This window comes from Pocillopora damicornis, chromosome 3 (genome assembly GCF_964200805.1).
Source record: "Pocillopora damicornis chromosome 3, jaPocDami1.2, whole genome shotgun sequence".
Classification (NCBI taxonomy): domain Eukaryota; kingdom Metazoa; phylum Cnidaria; class Anthozoa; order Scleractinia; family Pocilloporidae; genus Pocillopora; species Pocillopora damicornis.
Window position 1 is genome coordinate 23,075,648 of NC_142672.1, and position 19,358 is coordinate 23,095,005.

At 37.5% G+C, this 19,358-nt stretch overlaps 2 protein-coding genes and 2 long non-coding RNA genes across 16 annotated transcripts; 2 read left to right on the forward strand and 2 right to left on the reverse strand.

Annotated features, from left to right (window-relative positions):
- Positions 1–992: 992 nt before the first annotated feature.
- On the reverse strand, positions 993–3,954 carry LOC149048886 (uncharacterized). The gene is made up of 3 exons (XR_016185392.1): positions 3,804–3,954; positions 3,461–3,563; positions 993–1,598 (listed from the first exon to the last, which is right to left on the reverse strand). It is a non-coding gene; the product is annotated as an uncharacterized LOC149048886 (long non-coding RNA).
- A 1,456-nt stretch (positions 3,955–5,410) lies between these two features.
- LOC149048887 (uncharacterized) lies at positions 5,411–12,981 on the reverse strand. 3 transcript variants are annotated; one of them, XR_016185394.1, is made up of 4 exons: positions 12,612–12,981; positions 8,897–8,964; positions 5,987–6,052; positions 5,411–5,618 (listed from the first exon to the last, which is right to left on the reverse strand). It is a non-coding gene; the product is annotated as an uncharacterized LOC149048887 (long non-coding RNA). The 3 variants fall into 3 exon arrangements; XR_016185395.1 differs by lacking the exon at positions 8,897–8,964 and having other exon boundaries at positions 12,831–12,957; XR_016185393.1 differs by lacking the exon at positions 8,897–8,964 and having other exon boundaries at positions 12,612–12,832.
- LOC113675441 (C-reactive protein 1.1) lies at positions 7,275–10,330 on the forward strand. The gene is made up of 4 exons (XM_027192014.2): positions 7,275–7,746; positions 8,263–8,305; positions 8,922–9,132; positions 9,687–10,330. Exons 1-4 carry the CDS (start codon positions 7,408–7,410, stop codon positions 10,075–10,077), a joined length of 984 nt encoding a protein of 327 aa, XP_027047815.2. The 5' UTR covers positions 7,275–7,407; the 3' UTR covers positions 10,078–10,330.
- A 127-nt stretch (positions 12,982–13,108) lies between the features above and the next one.
- LOC113675477 (uncharacterized) lies at positions 13,109–18,542 on the forward strand. 11 transcript variants are annotated; one of them, XM_089202271.1, is made up of 5 exons: positions 13,339–13,505; positions 16,144–16,215; positions 17,205–17,291; positions 17,392–17,482; positions 17,651–17,791. In XM_089202271.1, the coding sequence occupies exons 1-4, from the start codon at positions 13,451–13,453 to the stop codon at positions 17,433–17,435; spliced, it is 258 nt and encodes an 85-aa protein (XP_089058397.1). In that variant the 5' UTR covers positions 13,339–13,450; the 3' UTR covers positions 17,436–17,482; positions 17,651–17,791. The 11 variants fall into 11 exon arrangements, with proteins under 11 accessions (XP_089058393.1, XP_089058397.1, XP_089058398.1 ...); XM_089202269.1 differs by lacking the exons at positions 13,339–13,505; positions 17,392–17,482 and adding exons at positions 14,881–14,929; positions 15,915–15,993 and having other exon boundaries at positions 17,651–18,542; XM_089202267.1 differs by lacking the exons at positions 13,339–13,505; positions 17,392–17,482 and adding an exon at positions 13,109–13,235 and having other exon boundaries at positions 16,081–16,215; positions 17,651–18,542.
- The last annotated feature ends 816 nt before the right edge of the window (positions 18,543–19,358 follow it).

A 19,358-nucleotide genomic window follows, 5' to 3' on the forward strand; every position in this document is an offset into this window, starting at 1 on the left:
GGTAAGGAAGGGGTCTATATTCTTTACTTATTTTTATTTTCGTTTCTTTCTTTCCTTTTTTTGTTTTTTGATAGTGTTAAGCTGTGTTCAACTAGGGCTGTAGGGCAGACCATGAACATGGAGTAAAGTTATCGCAGTCTGATGGTGTCTGATGTTGTCGATCGCAATTTACTGAGGTCCATCGCACTTTCCTAGTTTCTGATTGTTACACGCCTGCATCTGATTTGCTTTCATAACGTTATACGCTCTCCCGTTTAGTAACGAAGGAAGTTCATTACACGTGCACCGCAGTTTTCTCTGTTGGCAACAACTAATCCTAATAGCCAATCTATAAATGGAATCCTATGGTTCTACGGTTCTGTCGGAAGAAGAACTGAGAAGAAGGAGAAGAACAACAAGAACAAGAAGAACAAGAAGAACAAGAAGAACAAGAAGAAGGAGAAGAGGAGGAAAAAGAAGAAGAAGAAGAAGATGAAAAAGGAGAAGAAGAAGAAGGAGAAGAGGAGGAAAAAGAAGTAGAGGAAGAAGAAGAAGAGGAAGAAGAAGAAGAAGTTTAAGGGGAAAAAGAAGAGGAAGAAAAGAAGAATAAGAAGAAAAAAAAAGGGAAGAAGAGGAAGAAGAAGACGACATCACACAACGCCGCACCCACTCCAGCCCTGTTGTATTAGATAACATCTTTGCCATCCAGCTGAATGATTATTTTCATAAACTTTGTACGGACCTAAATTACATTGCACCAGTAGATGTGGTTATCGGGAGCGAAGTACTTGAGATTCCTGAGAGGCTTGTTTGGAAAAGTCTTAGCAACATCACGCAAACGGTTACGGGTCCTGATGGCATCCCTTTTTGGGTTTGGAAGGAACATGCTGAGATTTTAACACCAATTCTCAGTCATATTTGGGATTTGCCTCTACACACACACACCTGACCTATGTCATGGAAAAGATCGAATATCAATCCGATACCCAAGGTTGACATACCCAAAAAAATCTGACTACCGTGGTATAAATATCACCCCGGTTATAGCCAAGGTTTTTGAAAAAGCTGTTTATAACACCTTTGTGAAGGAGGCTCTGGAAGAAAACCTTAGCACTACTCAATTTCCTTATCGTGAAAGTGGAAATTGCACTAGTGAACTGTTTGCGATCCAGCACTTTGTCAACAAACACTTCGATAACCTAGACTGTGAGGCAGTACGGGTATTCGCAATGGACTTCAGCAAAACATTCGACTCAGTCAGGCACGAGCTGCTATTTAATAAACTAAAGTTGCTACCCCTGAATGCCTATAGCATCAACTGGTATCACAGTTTTCTTTATAACAGACAACAACGTATAGTCCACAACAACTGCCTCCAAGAGTAGAGAAGAGTAAATAAGGGGACAACGCAGGGAAGTATGAGTGGCCCCTACTTATTTAACGCGTTCTTGAATGACCTTGATATTGAGCTAGGTTCCACTCCGGAGATCCCGCGCTTTCTAAGTAAGCAGATGACTCAACCATTGTCGCACCAGTGTGGAAAGGGGGCAGTGACACGTCAAGTGGTTTAGTAGAGAAATTTTTGACTCGGGCGAACTGTAACTTCATGACCTGTAACCCTAACAAGTGTAAAGAACTTTTTATAAAGAAGAAAGGGAAATCCACATTCTATCCTGTTGTTCGTAATATACCACAACATGCCACTCTTGAGTTATTAGGTCTGACCTTCCAGAATGATAATAAATGTTTTGCACTCATAAAAGCTACACTGTACATGACTAAAAGAAAAAGGAAAAGAAGAAGAAGAGGAAGAAGAAAAAGAAGGAGAAGAAGAAAGAGAACAAGGGAAAGAAGCAAAAGAAGAAGTAGAAGAGGAAGAAGAAGAAAAGAAAACGAAGAAGAAGAAGAAGAACGAGAAGAGGAAGAAGAGAAGGAAGAATAAGAAGGAGGAGGAGAAGAAGAAGAAGAAGAAGAAGAATGAGAAGAAGAAGAGGAAGAAGAAGAAGAAGAAGAAGAAAGAGAACAAGAGGAAGAAGCAAAAGAAGAAGTACATGAGGAAGAAGAAGAAAAAGGAAAAGAAGAAGAGGAAAAAACAAAACAAAAAAAAACTTGATCACAAAAGAAAGGAGGCAGAGAAGAGAAAGCGAGTACCTTACAGGGTGAGTAGGAGGAAGCTACTCGCCCATGGAAAGTTTTGAAATGGCAAAACAGAACTAACTTTATAAAACATTCAGTCTCGTGATTTTGGTCAAAGTATATGGACACTAATAAGATTTCAAAGAGGTTTGTCGGTGCCATCAAACAAAGCAAAGTTAAGTCATTTTGGGAATTTGAAGTTATAGTATTTGCCTAGTGGACGATGAGCTGTCTCGCCGGTCCAAAAATGAAAATAACTATTCTTCAATAAATATCAACAGAGATTTAACACGAAGAGTGTATAAATAAGTAGGTTTTTGCTTCGTTAGTTCACGCACAAATTTAAAATTTGGAGTTCATTACAACTTTACGTCGTCGTGTGTCATTCAGAAATGGGTGTTACCGCCGGATTTTGTGCATAGAAGGCTCAATTTATTTCTTTGGGTATTGACTTCGGGTGCCACGTAGACCCACTGAAAGCGTAAGGACTAAGTTCGGATTAATGCGTTCTGGAAAAGGTGAGATCATTCTAGAGGAAGACTCTATGGAATGAAAAAATAGCGCAATCAAGTGACCTCGAGCGTCTACGTCTATAAGTGTATCCTTTTTGTTTTGACGTGTCAATGAACTGCAAAGAATGATTGAAAACATTTTATGCCTTCATTTCTTTTCGCTCAATGTTTTCAAGATTGATTTGTATTTATTAAAACAGAGCATTTTCAGAGCTTTAAAAAGTGACCTTGAACGAGCATATTTGATGATCGAAGGCCAAAGCTCCCATTTTACTTCTTGTTATTAGCGTTGTAATTTATGCAAGGCCATCTTTTACCGGCGCGTGTGAAGCATGAATTTCATTACGCATTCAAGTTTTTTTCGCCAACTGTTTTCAATTTTGATTTTCATAAAATAGAAAGGGTATTTTGCGAGCTATATAGAGAGACCTTTGAACGAGGTGCATGCGAAGCGTGTTTGTAAGTTGTGCATTCTCGAACATTCCCATCAGCGCGTGCCAGATCACGATTGAAATTTACCAAAGTCCGATCTAAGAAATTAAATAGCTTCGAGTATGACAGCTCTTCACATATTTTTATGACTCTGAAATTAAGCAGAGGCCTTTGAAAGCAGTTGATGGGGGAAGTGTTCGTGCGCTCGGGTGTGCTCGCGAGCTGTTTTTGTTAACGAACTCCAAATTTTTGTTGTTTACATATTGTCTATTGTGTTTCATTTCTGTTGATTACCTAAAACCCCATTTGACCTATTGTGTCATCCCAAGATTCACTTATAAAGAGAAGTAGCATCCTTTATTGCCCAAATTATCGAGACTATAAATGTAAAATGTAAATACCTCGCAAAGTAGCATCTTCCATTCCAAGCTGGAAAGTCGCGTTGCTTACTGTCTAGCATCCAAAAGTTTCTAGCTGTTTTGAGTTCGCTCGTCATGGATTTCACTGTGGACGAAACTTATCGTATAAAATACCATTACGCCCGCAGTTTCTTCTTAAGTTTAAATACAGATTGATTTTGGCATAGAAGCAAAGTCACAGGGAAAGTATCAAAGATATAGTGCGAAAAATTCTGCCCACTGCATCTGTGAACATTTGCTCCAGAAAAATTATACTCACTCTGCGAATTAAAAGAAAATGGATAAAATACTGTTTAGACTGAAAGTCGTGACTATATCAACTCACTGCTTCTCCGACCATCCTTTTTATTTCCATTTGGAAGATTCACGGTCATGCTCTTACTTGCACTTACATAGTCTGCAAGAAAAATAACAGTTTGAGACTTGATTGCAACCTTAGTGAGTTAAAACCCAGTTATCGGCCCCTTTTTGATGTGTTTTAATCATACCGTTTGTTCACTTTGGTGCCCTTAATGATGCCAATCTTCTGTACCAAAATGCGTATAAAAGCCTCATATAGAATTACAATAGAAACACAACAACACCTCCGCTTTTCCTAAAACAAGCTGAGAAACGGAATATGTAATTTGACATACTTAATTGTACTATCCTAATTAAGAAAAAGTGCTCCGAGGTTAGTTTGCCCAGTAACCTCTCACGAATCTACTAGCTGTTATGCGAAGAGTCTACATTGTCTTTTTACTAACCACTCGGCCAAGGTAATGTTTCCTACCTGTCTGCTCATTATTCCACTGCATTAAGTAACTCACCACTAGACGAAGTGGCAAATGTACGCGATGGTAACAAATGGAGTTACTAATATAATTTTTAAAAGGTGAGCTATTGGTAAGGGATTATTTTGCCTTTCATCCTGGTTTATACGGACGTTATTAGGAAAAATGGACAACGTGATTTATTTCTTTTTTAATTTGTGACAAGGTTATGCCCTTATCTTAATCAGTCATTTATGTTAAACTCGTAAATTCACTACCCGGGTGAGGAGATAAAGAGAAGCAAGCACGCAGGAAACAAAGTCCTTTTTGGAGTGGACATGCATCACTTATATACATCGTATGCCCCTCTCCTCCGGACGCAAAAAGACTAGCCACGATAAAAATCTAGCTTAAGTTGAGAGTTTAACCTTGAGAATCGAGTAGTATCATCGCAGTCTGATGATTTCTTATGTTCAAAATTAAAATTGACTGAGCTCCACCGGACATGTAAATTTCTGATTGTGATATCCGCTATGGTACAACATTGTCTTTTGCTATCCTTATTCACTATGTATTGATTACTGCCTTACACCATGGTTTACCACAATCGTTTTAATCAAGATATATTTCTCGTTTCCCGTTGTTGATGGCCGTTCCGTCTAATTAGCCACGTCATTTTACGATATCAAACTTCAGAGCGGAATCAAAAGCCCTCAGCACCATATTCTTTAAAGCAAAACAGAAAAAAACAAAGCAAAAACCAAAATAATGAAAATTAATTCCGCAAAACTCGATATAGCGTTGAGAATCCGGAAACCTTCATGCAAAAGTAGAGGGTGGAGCAGGCGAGACCCTACATGACAATGTAAGAGAACAGAGAACACAAATTGAGTTGACAAAACATCCAGTCTCCAGACCTTAGCTAAATTGTATTGCGTGGGATTCTTTTTACTGTGTGGGATTCTTTTTGAATAATTTCCTTACTACGCATTGATAGAACTCGCGTGCAGATACTCTCGACACTCAACACCTAGAGAATTCCAAAGAGTTCCTGTGCCATCAAACAAAGCAATGCTAGGATATTTTGAGAATTTGAGGAAGGATATGCGCCTAGTGAAAATTGAGCACTATCTTTTTTCCTCGCCGCTGCAAAAATAATAATAATAAAATAGAATGGGACTTCAGTTTAACACTTAACTTTATTTTATATGAGAAGTTTTTCGATCTATTAGTCTTTATCAATGGTTATTACAAAACTTTGTCATTCTCGTCGTAAATATTTTGCTACATGCTCAGGTCTTCTTGTACGTTTTCGTCCAGCTTTCCGCATCCAAGATCTCTCGCCATTTGACAAACTGAAGATGTCACTCGTCGGAGCCGTAAATATACTTAAAAATAAATGGTTGAAAGTTATGTTTAGAAATATCAACTATGAGAAGAGTGTTTCAATTCAGTATAGTTTTGCTTTGTAATTCACGCTCAAATCTAAAATTTGGAGAAATACGTCTTCATAATGTCAAAGCACTCTTTATCAGTGCAGTTTCTCCTTGACTGAGCTTAAAAAGACAAATTGCTGTATTTGTTTATTTGTTTTTATTTTTTAGCATAAAAACTATTTCGAAGTGAAAGTAGCGTGAGGTAAAGAAGTATCGAACATACAGTACGGGGCATTTTGTTCCCTGCATTCTTGAAAGTTTGCTAAAGTAAAGTCAATCTAGTAAATGATTTACACAGAAAGTGTTATATATCAACTAACCGCTTCTCCGGCCATTGTTCCCAGCCGGAACATTTATGCCAAAGCTCTCACTTTCGTTGACACAATCTGCGATAAAAAGAAGAACGGCAAGAAAAATAACAGTCTGAGACTTCATTGTTTTGCTGATTGCAGGCCTAGTGAGTTGATAACTCAGTCATCGACTCCTTTATATTGTGTTCTGATCTCATTCTACGTTCATTTTAATCCTCCTAATGACGCCAATCGTCTGGACCAAGATGCTCATAAATGCCTCATATAAAATTACCAAAAGCACCTCCGCTTTACACAGAACAAAATGGAACTTGGAATATTTGCTTCGCCACAATTAATTATTCTGTCTTAGTTAAGAAAGGGAAGGAGCAAAAAATAGTTACTCCAAATTTGGTTTCTGCCCAGTCACAACTTGCTTAGCTGCCGTCATGTGAAGAGTCCGCGTTGTCTTTGTTTCAACCATTCCGGGCAGGTTATGTTTCCTAATGTTCATTCCATTAAATAATTCAGAATACACTAAAACACGAAGTTTGGAAAATCTAAACGATGTTGACAAATTAAACTGCTAAAGCAACTCAGGATAGAGTACTCTTGGTCACGGCATGTTTTAGTTTTTCACTTTAGGTTATACTGACTTAATATAGAAAACAAAATTGGACAGTGGTGACCGTTAGCAAATACAATGGGCGGCTCAGTCAGCGAAAGAGGAGTTAGTAAGCAACAAACACAGGACTTTTATGTGTTGGATAAGCATGACATATGCCTGAAAACGACAATGCACTATGGATCTAAATATAACCAACATCTCTTCACACCTGTGCCGTATAGTTTGCGTTATCAGTATGCATTTATTTGACGCCAAAAGGTTATTTATGTGTATATATGTTTGTTTTCATCCAGACTTTAAATAGAGCTCGAGGTTTGTTCCAAATTTGAAGGTACCTTAAGGGAGAGATCACGTTTCCTTTAAGACTCCGAAAAAGTTTAAATCAGCACCAAAAGAGGAAAGTTGTTACATTGAATAACATATGTTCAGGAAATGCTTTTGTCTTTGACTCAGCACTGTCTATATGAAAAGAATTGTCGTGACTAACTCTGCGCAATTGTATTTGGTTTCAACAATGACTTCAAAGGGGTGAAATCAAGTGAATTAGAGCAGGAAAATTGGAAAATAATTTTGCAAGAGTGGTGATAGCAAGAAAAGAAAAACAAATCAAGAGAATTCCGTCCAAATTTTATTCACCCGAAAAAAAACCATCATTTATTATTAAAAAGTCTTAGGAACTGATATAAAATATTCATGTGAAGATCAATACTGAAGAAGTAAGTAATCATGAAATACGAATCAGTTACGAGTGCCTTTCCCATTTGGAACATAACAACACTCACTTACTTTTTCTGTTATCAAGCGATTTAAGGTCGGTTATACTATGGTACCGTTTCATTTGAAGTCATGGATAGCGGTACAAATAATATCAGTTAGCCTAGCAAGTATTGATGATAAAATACGGAGTCTTACATCCACAGTGACACGAGAAAACTTTAGGCTGGAGGGGCATTTGATCGAAAGTGTTACTGTAGACAGTCAAATAACATGCAGCCATTATTGCGTGAAGAATACTCGTTGCCTCTCAATCAACTACAAAAAGTTCCAAACAGACCTTAAAGGACGCTGCGAGTTGAACTTTGCTGGCTTATCAAATGATCTCGACAAAAAGTATCTGATACCAACAAAAGAATTCGTCTTCTCACAAATACGATGTCGCAAGGTAAGAATTTATTTCGTAGTTTTATCTACCAAAGACGAAGAGTCTGCAACTTTTGATATCGAATAGAGAAAATTTTTCCTCGCTTTAACACCCGAATCAATTATTTATTTAAGAAGAAGTTGTGTATTTTGTTTTTGTCGCTCTACTGTTGATATGCCTTGGAGCAAAAAAGAGATGTGAAAACAAAAGAACGCAAAATCCTATATTCAATTTGTGTAATGTTAATAACATTGAATATTAATATCAAGGTGATAAAGAAAACCTCAAGAACAAAGATGGAATAATCACATGCATGATCTGCAGGCTAACTTATAATGTTTAATAAATTTCCCGCGAAGACTGATATTCTAGGGGCGCTGAGAACTTTGGATCTAGAATGGAAAATTGTGGAGTGTATAAAAAAAAATTGGTTCCCATTTGTTTGAACTTTCTATATCTAATTCTCGCCAATTTATGCGGCATCTAAAGAAGTTCTTGAGTCCACTGAAACATGATTTTAATCTCGCTACTTAATAGGAGGATGAAACGAGGTGCCCTAACATGGATAGAATTTCGTCAGGTAAGCATGCCCTACCACTGTCTCTAGAATATCAATTGAGAAGAATAAATAAATAAATACATTTACTATGAATATTTCTTCGCTACCATTTCGTCCGCCTCTAATTTTATCACTATTACCACTTGGTTTTTGTTAGCTTACTGTTATTAGTGAAAATTATTTCCTCGAGCCCTCTGAATTGATCTATATTTTGTAATTCATGGTGCGTAAGTATAAAGCTTAGTTTAGTCACTGAGGCTACTCGTTTAACTAGGGGCATAAACACTGTTACAAAGCTGTGCATGCAGCTCTTTCTGCCTTTGTATTTTGTATTCATACTTCTGTATTTCAATCTAAACATAGAGTTCCTCTTCGTTAGTATTTCCTCTTTCGATCTCGGCATTATTATCATTATTATTACTTTGATTATTATTATTACTATTATAACTATTATTATTATTAGTGATATCAGAGCCAAGTTCTCTTAAGTATCACATATTTAGTTCGTTGCTATCTCATAACCTCTGAGTCTTTGCTTTGCTCTTGGGCATATGTTGATTTCGTAGTCCAATGAGCCCACTAGCTTAGAGGAGAACTGTGTCATATTCTCACCTTTTCTTTCCTTTTTCATTTAAAGATTTCTCACTTGAGTTTCCTGTTCGAAACGGCAATGGCGTGGTCTATAACAAGAATATGGATAGGGTGCTTACTAAATTTACCCTCTGTCTTTGGATGAAAACGCAGAGTCAAGGAACTGTATTCAGTTATGCATGGCAAAACAGCATGAACGAAATTATCATAATAAACAGTCCCGAGCTGCAGCTATATGTTGGAGGTCAACATACACCGTAAGTACGAAAAAGGTTAATCTTTGCATGCATTGCACATATTACGACTACTTTGTCAGGTCATGACTATTTTTTTTTCTCTTTCTCTCTCTCTCTTAAGATCGAAAGCCGGAGACTTATATAACGTTTTCTCTCTTTTTTTCTCTCTTGTTTTGTATATATTGTTTTTCTCTTTTTGGTACTGCAAAAAAAAAAAAAAACCCAAACAAACAAAAAAGCCGTAAAAAAGAATGCTAAAAGCTATATCTGGTCATTTTAGCTGCTACGAAGCAGCACGATATAGTTATCCCTACGAGGTCTAAGGTTCGTTCCTGTTCCTCTCGCGCGTTATATTTTAAAACTTTGTAACGAAACTTGAATCAATTAAAAGCCAAACTTAACATCTTTACATTCAGAAATATTTTGATAAAATAGACACTTTAGAATCATATAAAGCTGATAACACCGAGTGGACACAAAAAAGGATATGCTTTACACTTTTATTTTCTTTTTTCCGTTTTGTATGCTTTATTTGTTTCATATTGATCTATAAATGTATTGATTTATCTTTTCAGAAGAGCAGTCATATCCGTCCGTGATGGTGAGTGGCACCATGTATGTGCCACCTGGCGGAATACCGATGGCCAAAACAAGATCTTTATCGACGGGAAACTAGAACAAAATGGTACTGGACTTAGTGCTGATCATATAATAGAAAAGGGAGGGGTCGTTGTATTGGGTCAAGAGCAAGATTCTCTCGGTGGTGGCTTCCAGGACAACCAAGCCTTAGTTGGTGAAATTGCAAATTTGAACCTGTGGGATACCATTCTTCCTCTCAAAGAGATCGTAGAAATGTCGAAAAATTGCTTCTCAAGAAAGGGTAATGTTTTAAGTTGGGAGCAATTCAGGAGCGACATTCGAGGCACAGTTAAGGTTCATGAGCCTTCTTTTTGTAGAGCCCCATAAAGTTTGAACCACACTTACATACATGAATCTTCTTCTTTAAATTAAATTTGGACAAAATAAAAGAGAGATGACGAGAAAAATACATATATACAGCTAAACAAATCCAAACGAAATAGAGAGAGAGAACTTCTCGTCCTTAAAGGAGACTGTCTGGGGTCAAGCAATGAAAGTAGCTCGCATGTCATCCCATTTCAGACGACAATAGTGTTATGAATTAGTGAGATAAAAACTTATTATTTGAGACCTGCGCAATGTATATCAGCTAACAAGCTAACCCTAAATGTGAAAAAAACTGAGTTTATGCTTATTGCATCAAGGCAGAGGTTATCAAAATTTACGGAGACCACTTCGTACTTTAAACGAGAACGCAGTAGAACAAGTAGCCTCTACTAAATCTCTTGGAGTTTCAATCAACCAAAATTGAAACTGGGAATACCTTAATGAAAATATACCCCATAAGATAGGTGGTGAAATAAAACGAATTCGGCATTTTACTCTATTTAATATTCTAATTCAAGTTTATAGTAGCCTCATTTGGCCGCATTTTGATTATTGCAATGATTTGTGGTGAAACTGTAACAAAGGCCTTTACGGAAAACTCTGTGGGCTTCAAAATCGCCTAGCTCGCTCCCTAATGTCTGCGAGCTATGGTAGTAATTTGGCTGATTTGTTCCGCGCACTATGGTGGCGGATACTTATCAAAAGGCTTATCAAAGACCAGAACAGAAATCTATCTTGATGCACCGGTGGCGGCTTTTTGTCGCTTGCCTTGCCAGCTTTTCTTCCTTTTGCGATTCTTTCACTTTTTACCTAAAATAAAGGAGGGGACGGGCCCCTCAAGCCCCTCCCGTAGACCAGCCACTGTGTACGAGATATTAAATAGTGTGGCACCTGAGTATTTGATATGAAGAATCGTTTCTCGTAACAGTGTAAGTGCTTATCGTTTGAGAAATACCGAGAGCAAACTACTACTTCCACAACCTCGAACTGACTATCTAAAGAGAAGCTTTTGGCATAACGGAGCTCAGTTGTGGAACAACTTACCCATAGAACTAAGGCAAGCATCTTCATTGACTGATTTCAAATCTAAATTAAGTCACCGCAGTTTTAAGTAATATTTTAACTCTAAGTAAATTTTTAGACACGGCCTCCATGAAAAGCAGTTTTACTTTTGAAATATTTTTGATATTTTTTGTAGTTTTGTAGAAGGGTAATTAGTCTGGCATCTTGATTGACTGATAGAAATACCTACTATAGTTTAAGTTATCCTATCTTATCCTATTCAAGTTGAAATTGATTTCAACTTCAAGTCCAAGGTTGTACAAAGTAATTTTACCCCTTCCCCCTACCCCCTCTTCATGAAGTTTCGTACTTTAGATCATTCTGGCTCTAAGTGTGACGAGGTCTCTAACAAAGATTGGTGGTATGCTTGAGCACTTGTATAGACCTTGACATGGACACCTTGGCATGGGCATCCATGAAAAAAAATCACCGCATGACTTTGCCTTTTATTAGTTTGCCTTTTATTAGTTTGCCTTTACATAAACATCGGTATTTAGGTATTTTTCTTTTTATTTGAATCAGTCACATGTCTCCATTTCTGTTTGGGAGTACCTCCCGGGTCACAACCAATTCAGGTCAGTGGTATTCCAAATCAAAATGTATCTATAATAACTTTAAGTGTATTTTAGCACAGGTAGTTACTTAGTATGATGGTACCGAGCAGTTGAATCTGAAAAGCATCAAGTTGTAGTGTTGCTGGGAATAAAGAAGAGTTGAAAAGGTCAAGTCTGTATTGTTGCCTGTAAATGTTTCTTCCAAGAAAAAACGAGGTTAGTAAGATATTTATTATATCTCTTGGTTAAAAATTTCAATTCAAGCGGAACGGCCATTGATGATTGACGCGCGTCAAAGCTTATTTTATTGGTTTTCAATAACTGGACTTTGAGTCGTCAAAGGATCAAAATATTCATTAAATATCCATAGTTTGAAATAATGCAAACTTACATGCAAAAGGCCATTTCAAGAATACAGAGGTTTCTGCAAAGAACTGTGACAGAAAATTCCGCAAGTTACTCTTAAATGCCCGAAATCTGCAGGGTACAACGTGTTTCTTTGTAGAAAGTACGTAGCAAGTGCGAATGGCTAACTTTGTTTAATGCCAACGTCAAATGAATGAATAAAAGAATTTTATCAATGCGATGGAAAACAACACAAGGATCTTTTCAACGATTAATATCCAATTTTTGGTGTTTTGCGGCGTTTTCATGGAAGCTGTCGGGTGGATCACTCGGTGAAGACTGAACAAGATTAAAGACACCGTTGGAAATTAAGCCGATGTTTGTTGACGGGAATAAAGAAGGATGTAACACCGCTTTGGATCTGAACCTACTTTGTAGAGCTTTTGGTGGAAGACAAGCGGCAAACAGAGAAAGACGAGCAAGATAACTCGGGTATACTTTTTTGAAAGCTCGAAATACTGTCTGGTTCATTATCGCCGCCATTTTGCTTACGTTCATCTTAAAAGCACTTACCAAGGAGCTCGTCGAGAGCAGCAGCAGGTATGTTCATTGCATTAAAATCTTCATCGACTAGCTGTTTGCATAATCCTTCAAACTTTTTCCACTCGTATTTCGTTTTTTCACAATGTTTCACGACCTTTCGGAGGCAATGAAATCATCTAGTTCTCGACTCGAGCTGTCTTCGTTGTGCCCGTCTTTCTCATTCGTCGCTCGTCTTCCCAAGAAACTAACTCGAAAGTTTGGGATATCGGCTTCTGAGTTTTGTTCTTCATCTTGGTGTGCGTACTTTTCCTTTCAATGTGTTTGAAGGTTTTCTTCAAGAGACAATTTGGCGTTCAAACAAACCTTTGAGTTTAGCTGGTCATACAATGAATTATGGCCCGCTAAATAGACCAATCATAGCGCTCGTACCAACTGAGCGATATAATGATGTACAATTATCCTCTCTTGATGTAGACAATTAACTGAAAATACCATCTTAAAAGTATAATACGCAAATTCTTATAAATATATAAATCTATTTTCATCGTCAACAAACATGCACCATCTGGACAGAAATGTTAAACACATTGGTTTCCTTCAGCTTCCCCTTACTTTTGTTGAAGAAGCTTCATCAATTTTAACCGCAACGAAAAAGTAAGGCTTAACATTTACATGATTTTGACAGACCATAAGGGCGAACCTCTTGGGTTGACCGTCATGCCCAAGTTTGATGTAGGTAAAAGTAATTTTCTGGTTGCAAAGAGCTTTGACCGGCCAATACCGAAAACGATATAGGCATATGTATATTGAATGCCTGTTGCCATTACGCACGTAAAACTTGTTCCGAAGCGAAACGCTGCTTTTTAGAAATGGGAAAAAGAAAATATTTCAAGACTCTTGCAAGTGGAATAAGCTTACCAGATAGTAAGTCACTTGAAACTAATTTATGCTTTAAAAGTAATTCTTTACTTTGCCTTGTTCTGTTGATTATTAAAATTCAACAGTACAATACAAATTTACTAACAAAATAGATGTTCTATTTTTATAAGCATTCTTCCGGTGGGAAATATATCCCGCTAATATCATTAGCATCATTAAATGTATTTAGGGGTTTGTATTGAGTTTCTGAAGTTCTCTGCGGTCAAAACATGCGGCAATCAGGACCAAGGCTGGGACTGAAGAGCCCGCGGTAAGTGTGGCAGCGGACGTTCTTCACAACACAGCACAGAGGTTTATTGCGAAATCAACCTTTTCCTCTAGAAGTTGTGATTTGTACCAGTTTCAACGAGAAAGGACTTTATTCTCCGGCTTCATATTTTGATTTTTTCTCTTTCTCGCTTTTGCTTTTAGCAACATTTTTTTAGTCACTTTAGTGAAAGAATCAATGTTCTTTCACGTAGACTAGAGGAAAACTGTGGAAAACCAATTCCGCTTTAATGTAAAAACAATTAGGGTCACCAAAAATGTAAATTTAACAAAAAATTTCAAATAAATTGGTTTAGAATTAATATCTGCTTTTCACCATGTTATTTATTTTGGATTATTGAATGTCACAAAATCCAGCGTTTTACAGAGATTCATGTGAAATGTAATAATTTCATATCAGCATGAACACTTTAGTTAGCTCCCGTATTTCTTCCTTTATTCATTTTTTCGCTTTAAAGTCAGTCAGAGAGAAGAATTGAAACTCTGCAAAAATGCAATGGTTAAACTTCCTTAGATGTCATTTTTATTTCGATCAATTAAACTATAAATAGTTCGTGGATATTGCAAACTTGCAATGTAAACACCACGCGTTTTATATACAAAGGCCTATAACAAGAGAGGATCCTAAGCTATTCAGAGCGGGCAGAATACCATATATAGCGCAGCTTCTCTATTCCACTCAAGCCCTTTCATAATTTTAATCCAGATCATAAGATCTGTGTGCTCATCTTGTCAATCGTGTACGCCAGTTATGGATCACTAAACAGTTAGTCAACAGTGTTAAATTGTTATATTTTTCGATGTTTACGTTTGACTTAATTGGAATCTATCTGGAACCCTGCTACTCACAAATTGGATACACTTTTCATTCCCTTTCTGATTGACTGACAACTAGAATGAGCGTTTTACTTTCCTCCCGTTGAAATTTACTTTAAGAGATTCCCAAACGGAAGAAATAGCTCTTCTAGAGAATAATGGCCATGATTAACCAAGGTGCGGCAATATATCCAAAGGTCAATCTTTGATCAGATAGATAAACATTGACTTTATTCTAGTTTCCCAATAATCAATGTGTGCCGAAAACTATCAGGACTTAGATAATTGAAAGCAAAGGTTCAGTTATTCCAGCCTTGCAATTCCAGGTAAGAGGTTCCATACTTTTCAGATCTATAGCCTTGATGTGGAGCAAACGACATCATAAAGTGCACGTTTAACGTAACTTTCAGTAACATTTCGCAAGTTTTAATTGCACAGCACCACATCTTTACGTGTTGCGATTGATTTCTTTATGTCCCTCACTCAAATTTCCCCGTGGTTTTTCTCTGTTTTTTTTCTGTGCCTATAACCTTCAAAAATATAGGCAAAGGTCTCGTTGTCAAAGCAAGAGCGTTTTTTTTCGTTAGAGGTGAAGCCATTGGAAGGGAATTCCCGTTCAGAATTCTAGCCTATTTCAGTATAAACGTGTGTATTTATTTGAAGTGACAGATACTTTTTTTCGTTTTTTTAGTCTAAGAATAGAGCATTTGCGTTTACTGAGAGTGAATAATTTGCTTCCGAGTACAAAATTTTCCGCGTTTATGCTAATAATAGGTATTAACACTGCGGTCCATAAAATGATAGAACGCTTACAATGTAGCCTCTAAAAGAGGAATATGATACTCAAAAAAAAATATAGGCCCAGAAAAAAAACTGAAATTTGAGAATTATAAGCATGGGAAAACTCACTTGTGCGTGTTATAACTTCTAAGAATCTATTTGAGTTTCAATTTGCATTTGAATGTTTGTTTGACTCCCTTATTAATTGGGTTCAACCACAAAATGAAAAACCTTACATATTCTAAAGGGTGGTTTAATTTTATCATCATTTGAAGTCTATTTCTTGATTTTATTCACTTCATCTTTTTTGTTGATCTTAGTTCAGTTTATTTGATTTATTTTGTGCATATCAAACTATTTCCTCGCACGTCTCACAAACGTTCTTTTTACAAATCTACACATAATTTTTACACCAATGAATTAAGTATTACATAATAATTCCCTGCTCGCGCTCTAAGGATGAGCAATCAATTGGCAAATAGTAACATGAACAAGAAACAAGTCCTAGCTGGATGCATGTTTATACGACAGATATAGCTGCTGTAATACAACGGCCATACATAAAGGAGCCTTTTTGAAGACAGCTTCTTGATTGTGTTTGCTCTTTGACGTAATGCCAATTTTTCCTCTTTTTTTTATTGTTATGACGTAAGCAACAGGATATTGTGCGATCTCATTTGTGGTCTATTGTCAATAGAAAGCGGATGATTTAACCCAAGTTGTTTCCGGTGTTAAAGCCATTTATCTGGTGTATGTACAGTTGCATCTATAGTTGCTATTTGCAAGATTCAGAGAAGACCTCCTGATCGCCTGAAAGAAAGCAAGAGAAAAGGTAAGTCTTGCAATCCTTAGTAACCCGTTCCGGACTAACGGCTAGAGAAGTCAGTTGTTTCCAATCTAAATTGCAATTCAGTTTCTGAACTGCAAACTTAAAAGCTACTGACATTTCGACATCCTCGGCGCATTCCACCTCCAGAGTCTATTGCTAGATATAAGACTATATCATGACCCAAATTTTCAATTCAAAAATATAACCACCGCTAATGCAAGGTCAAGGTTACAATAATCTTTAGGTAAGAAAAAAAAAAACAACAAAAAATAAATCAAACTGAAATCTTAAATCATCGCACATGACTGAAAAAAAGCCCTGATTGATTGGCTAATGACAAAAAAGCATTTTCAAGTTTTGTGTCATCCCTCGGCTTTGTAGCTTTGTGAACCATCAGATCAACTCGGCTGAATTTTTATGCACAACATGCCATTTGTATCATTGCAATATTCAGGAATCTCAACCCTAACATTTTCCTATTTGTGACCAGTGGAATCCTTTTTTTTTTTTTTTTCCGTTAGCCACCTTTCAAAAGCTAGCCGCGCTACGTCAAACAATTCAAAGTTGTACTGTCATTAAGGACTGTTTTTATGCGGTTTGGTTCGCGTTTGGTCTAGTTAATTATTCTTAGTTGCTACCAAAATTTCCTCTAACTTCTTCCGCTTTACAAAAGCAGTTATTCACTGCTCGATAGCCAACCGCTCTGTATTCAAGCAGTGCTTTGAAATTAACGGCTGTTGTAGGGCAATTATTAATTTGCAAACTTCCACTTTCGGTTGAAGCAATCGTGAATCTTTTTAAAACTATCGCTATTTTTTTTCTCGGAGTTACGAAATCATTGTCATCTACATATTAATAGCACGCCGTATTGCGTCACGCAGGAGTACATTGGAGATAAGGTTTGTTTTCGTTTGTACTGAAGCTGGCTGTTGGCATAAATTGATGGTAAACTAAATTGCTGATAAAAAGAATCGTTTATTTTCTTTTTTTAGATGAAATTCTTGATCTCCCTTACGGTGCTATGGACCTTGTTGATGTGGAAAACTGCTCATGCGTGTTGCAACTGCAACCAAAAAATAGTAAGTATCGTATGCCACATAAACCAATGATAACACCATAACACATCATAATCGGCATAAAAATAAGTTTTTCATTACTTCTCTATTTACTCATAAATAGAAAAGACGAAAATATGCAACCTTTTCCCGGCTCCTACTCTGTGAACTAAGTTTTGTTCCTTTGTTTAACGAGCGGAACTCTGAATCCTGCGGTGATGTGTTCCCCTGAAGCGATTTTTGATGTGGGAAAACACATATCTGCCTGTTTGAAGTCCTTGGAATATCTTTTTATTTAATCAAAGATGAGATGAATCATACCAGTTCAAGAGCTATACTTGAAATAGTAATTATACCATCATGAACCGAGATTATATTTTCAGTTTCCCAGGAGCTGCAACAGTCTATTGCCTAAGACACCGAGTGGTGTTTACAAAATCCAGCCCCTGCCTAAACAAGACCCCATTTTTGTGTACTGCGAGATGTCAACTGGAGTTATTGGCGAACACAATCGCCACTTCAACTTTCTTCCTCGCAGTATCACTCGTCGACCTGATGCCCAGCAAATCATCAACGCCCTCTTTACCGACAAGAAGAATGTCCTGATCAAGTTGCAGAAAAAGGTCGATCGCAGCGAAGCCTACACTTTGATCGAGCCTCATCCAGATTTTGCCCACGTTCAATTCCGATTATTGGTCAACAGTCACTCTGGTTTCACGAGTCCACAGAATTCTTTCATGAGAGACTATCTCTTCTTCGGAGTTCTCCCAGCATCGATTGCTCGACAGAGAAACCTCCAAGGCTTCAAATCCAACGGGCACCGCGTCCAGTTTAGAAACTGCGACGCAAATCCAAACAGCTTGTTCGCTTTCATGCCAAACCATGATCTGCAGACACCAAGTAGCTACCATCCAAATCTGGTTTACGAAAGGACAGGCGTTGCTGTGGACTGGCGTAAAACCGCTAAGCAGATCACGAGTCCTGATCGCATGATGCCAAATGATTACTTCTTCTTGACGGAGTTGCACTTTGGGGGCTGTGGCTGTTACACATCCAGTGACCGCTGGAGTAAATTTGGCTTTCATGCGTCTGCGATTGGAATTCGCTAAAACTGTTTCATTCGTCACAGTTTCAGCTGCAGGAATAATCTCGGTCCTACTTTTCGTTATTTCGCTATTTTGTTAGTTAGTGTATGTTAACCGTAGCTATACCACTTTGTAACTGTTTTATTACAGCAATCTTGCGCGAATAAAAGTTTTTGCTCGTTATATCTCAGTTATTTTCAATGTGATTTTATTGTGACTTAGTTCCCTTCAGTCGTTATATTCAATTTAAACCGCTCACTCACTCACTCACTCACTCACTAAATCACATCTATTGTCCTCCTTACCCTCCTTCCTTCCTTCCTTCCTTCCTTCGATCATTCAGTCATTCCTTAATTTACCTCTCATGCATTCATTCCTGTATAATTTCATTCACATCTTTCAATTCGTTGCACGAGAAGAAATGTGAAAGTAACATGGACAGACACAGGAACAAACGGGGACCTGTGGGAAATATCTGGTAAGGCACCCATTCAGATACAAATCGAACGAAGTGGAGATGGACTGGCCACGCCGGGAAGAAACATCGAGGAATTGTTACTAGGCAAGCCTTGAATTGGAATCCTCAGGTTTTGTATCTCTTAAGGCCACACCTGGACCACACTCGAAAGATTAGCCCAGGAAGGGAAAAGCTGAAGAGGGGAAATCGTTGATGCCTTATGCTCAAGGAGTATTTCCTCGGATAAGCACTCAGGCTTTAATAAGCGCCCTCACAAGAATAACCTCCCACCACCTTGGCCATGATAGTCGAACAAGTATCCCCCTCCCCCCTCTCAAAATAGCACCACTCTCCTCCCTTCCTTCCTTTTCTCCACCCCCCCTCCCAACCTTTTTTATTTTAACCGCAATTTTAAATAACCGCCCAGGCACTCATTTCAAGAAGAAGAAAAAAAATAAGGTATTTCAATTCTTAATTTTACAAGAATTTGGGTTTGAAAATCTGGCAACTAACTTTTGACCCAAAAGTGTACATGCATCACACTGCTTT

Coding starts and splice junctions, on each gene's coding strand:
- LOC113675441 (XM_027192014.2), top strand. CDS start 7,408: ATGGTACCGTTTCATTTGAAGTCATGGATAGCGGTACAAATAATATCA. Junction 8,306..8,921: donor CATGGATAGAATTTCGTCAG/GTAAGCATGCCC, acceptor TTTCATTTAAAG/ATTTCTCACTTGAGTTTCCT. Junction 9,133..9,686: donor GTTGGAGGTCAACATACACC/GTAAGTACGAAA, acceptor TTATCTTTTCAG/AAGAGCAGTCATATCCGTCC.
- LOC113675477 (XM_089202267.1), top strand. CDS start 17,205: ATGAAATTCTTGATCTCCCTTACGGTGCTATGGACCTTGTTGATGTGG. Junction 17,292..17,650: donor GCAACTGCAACCAAAAAATA/GTAAGTATCGTA, acceptor TTATATTTTCAG/TTTCCCAGGAGCTGCAACAG.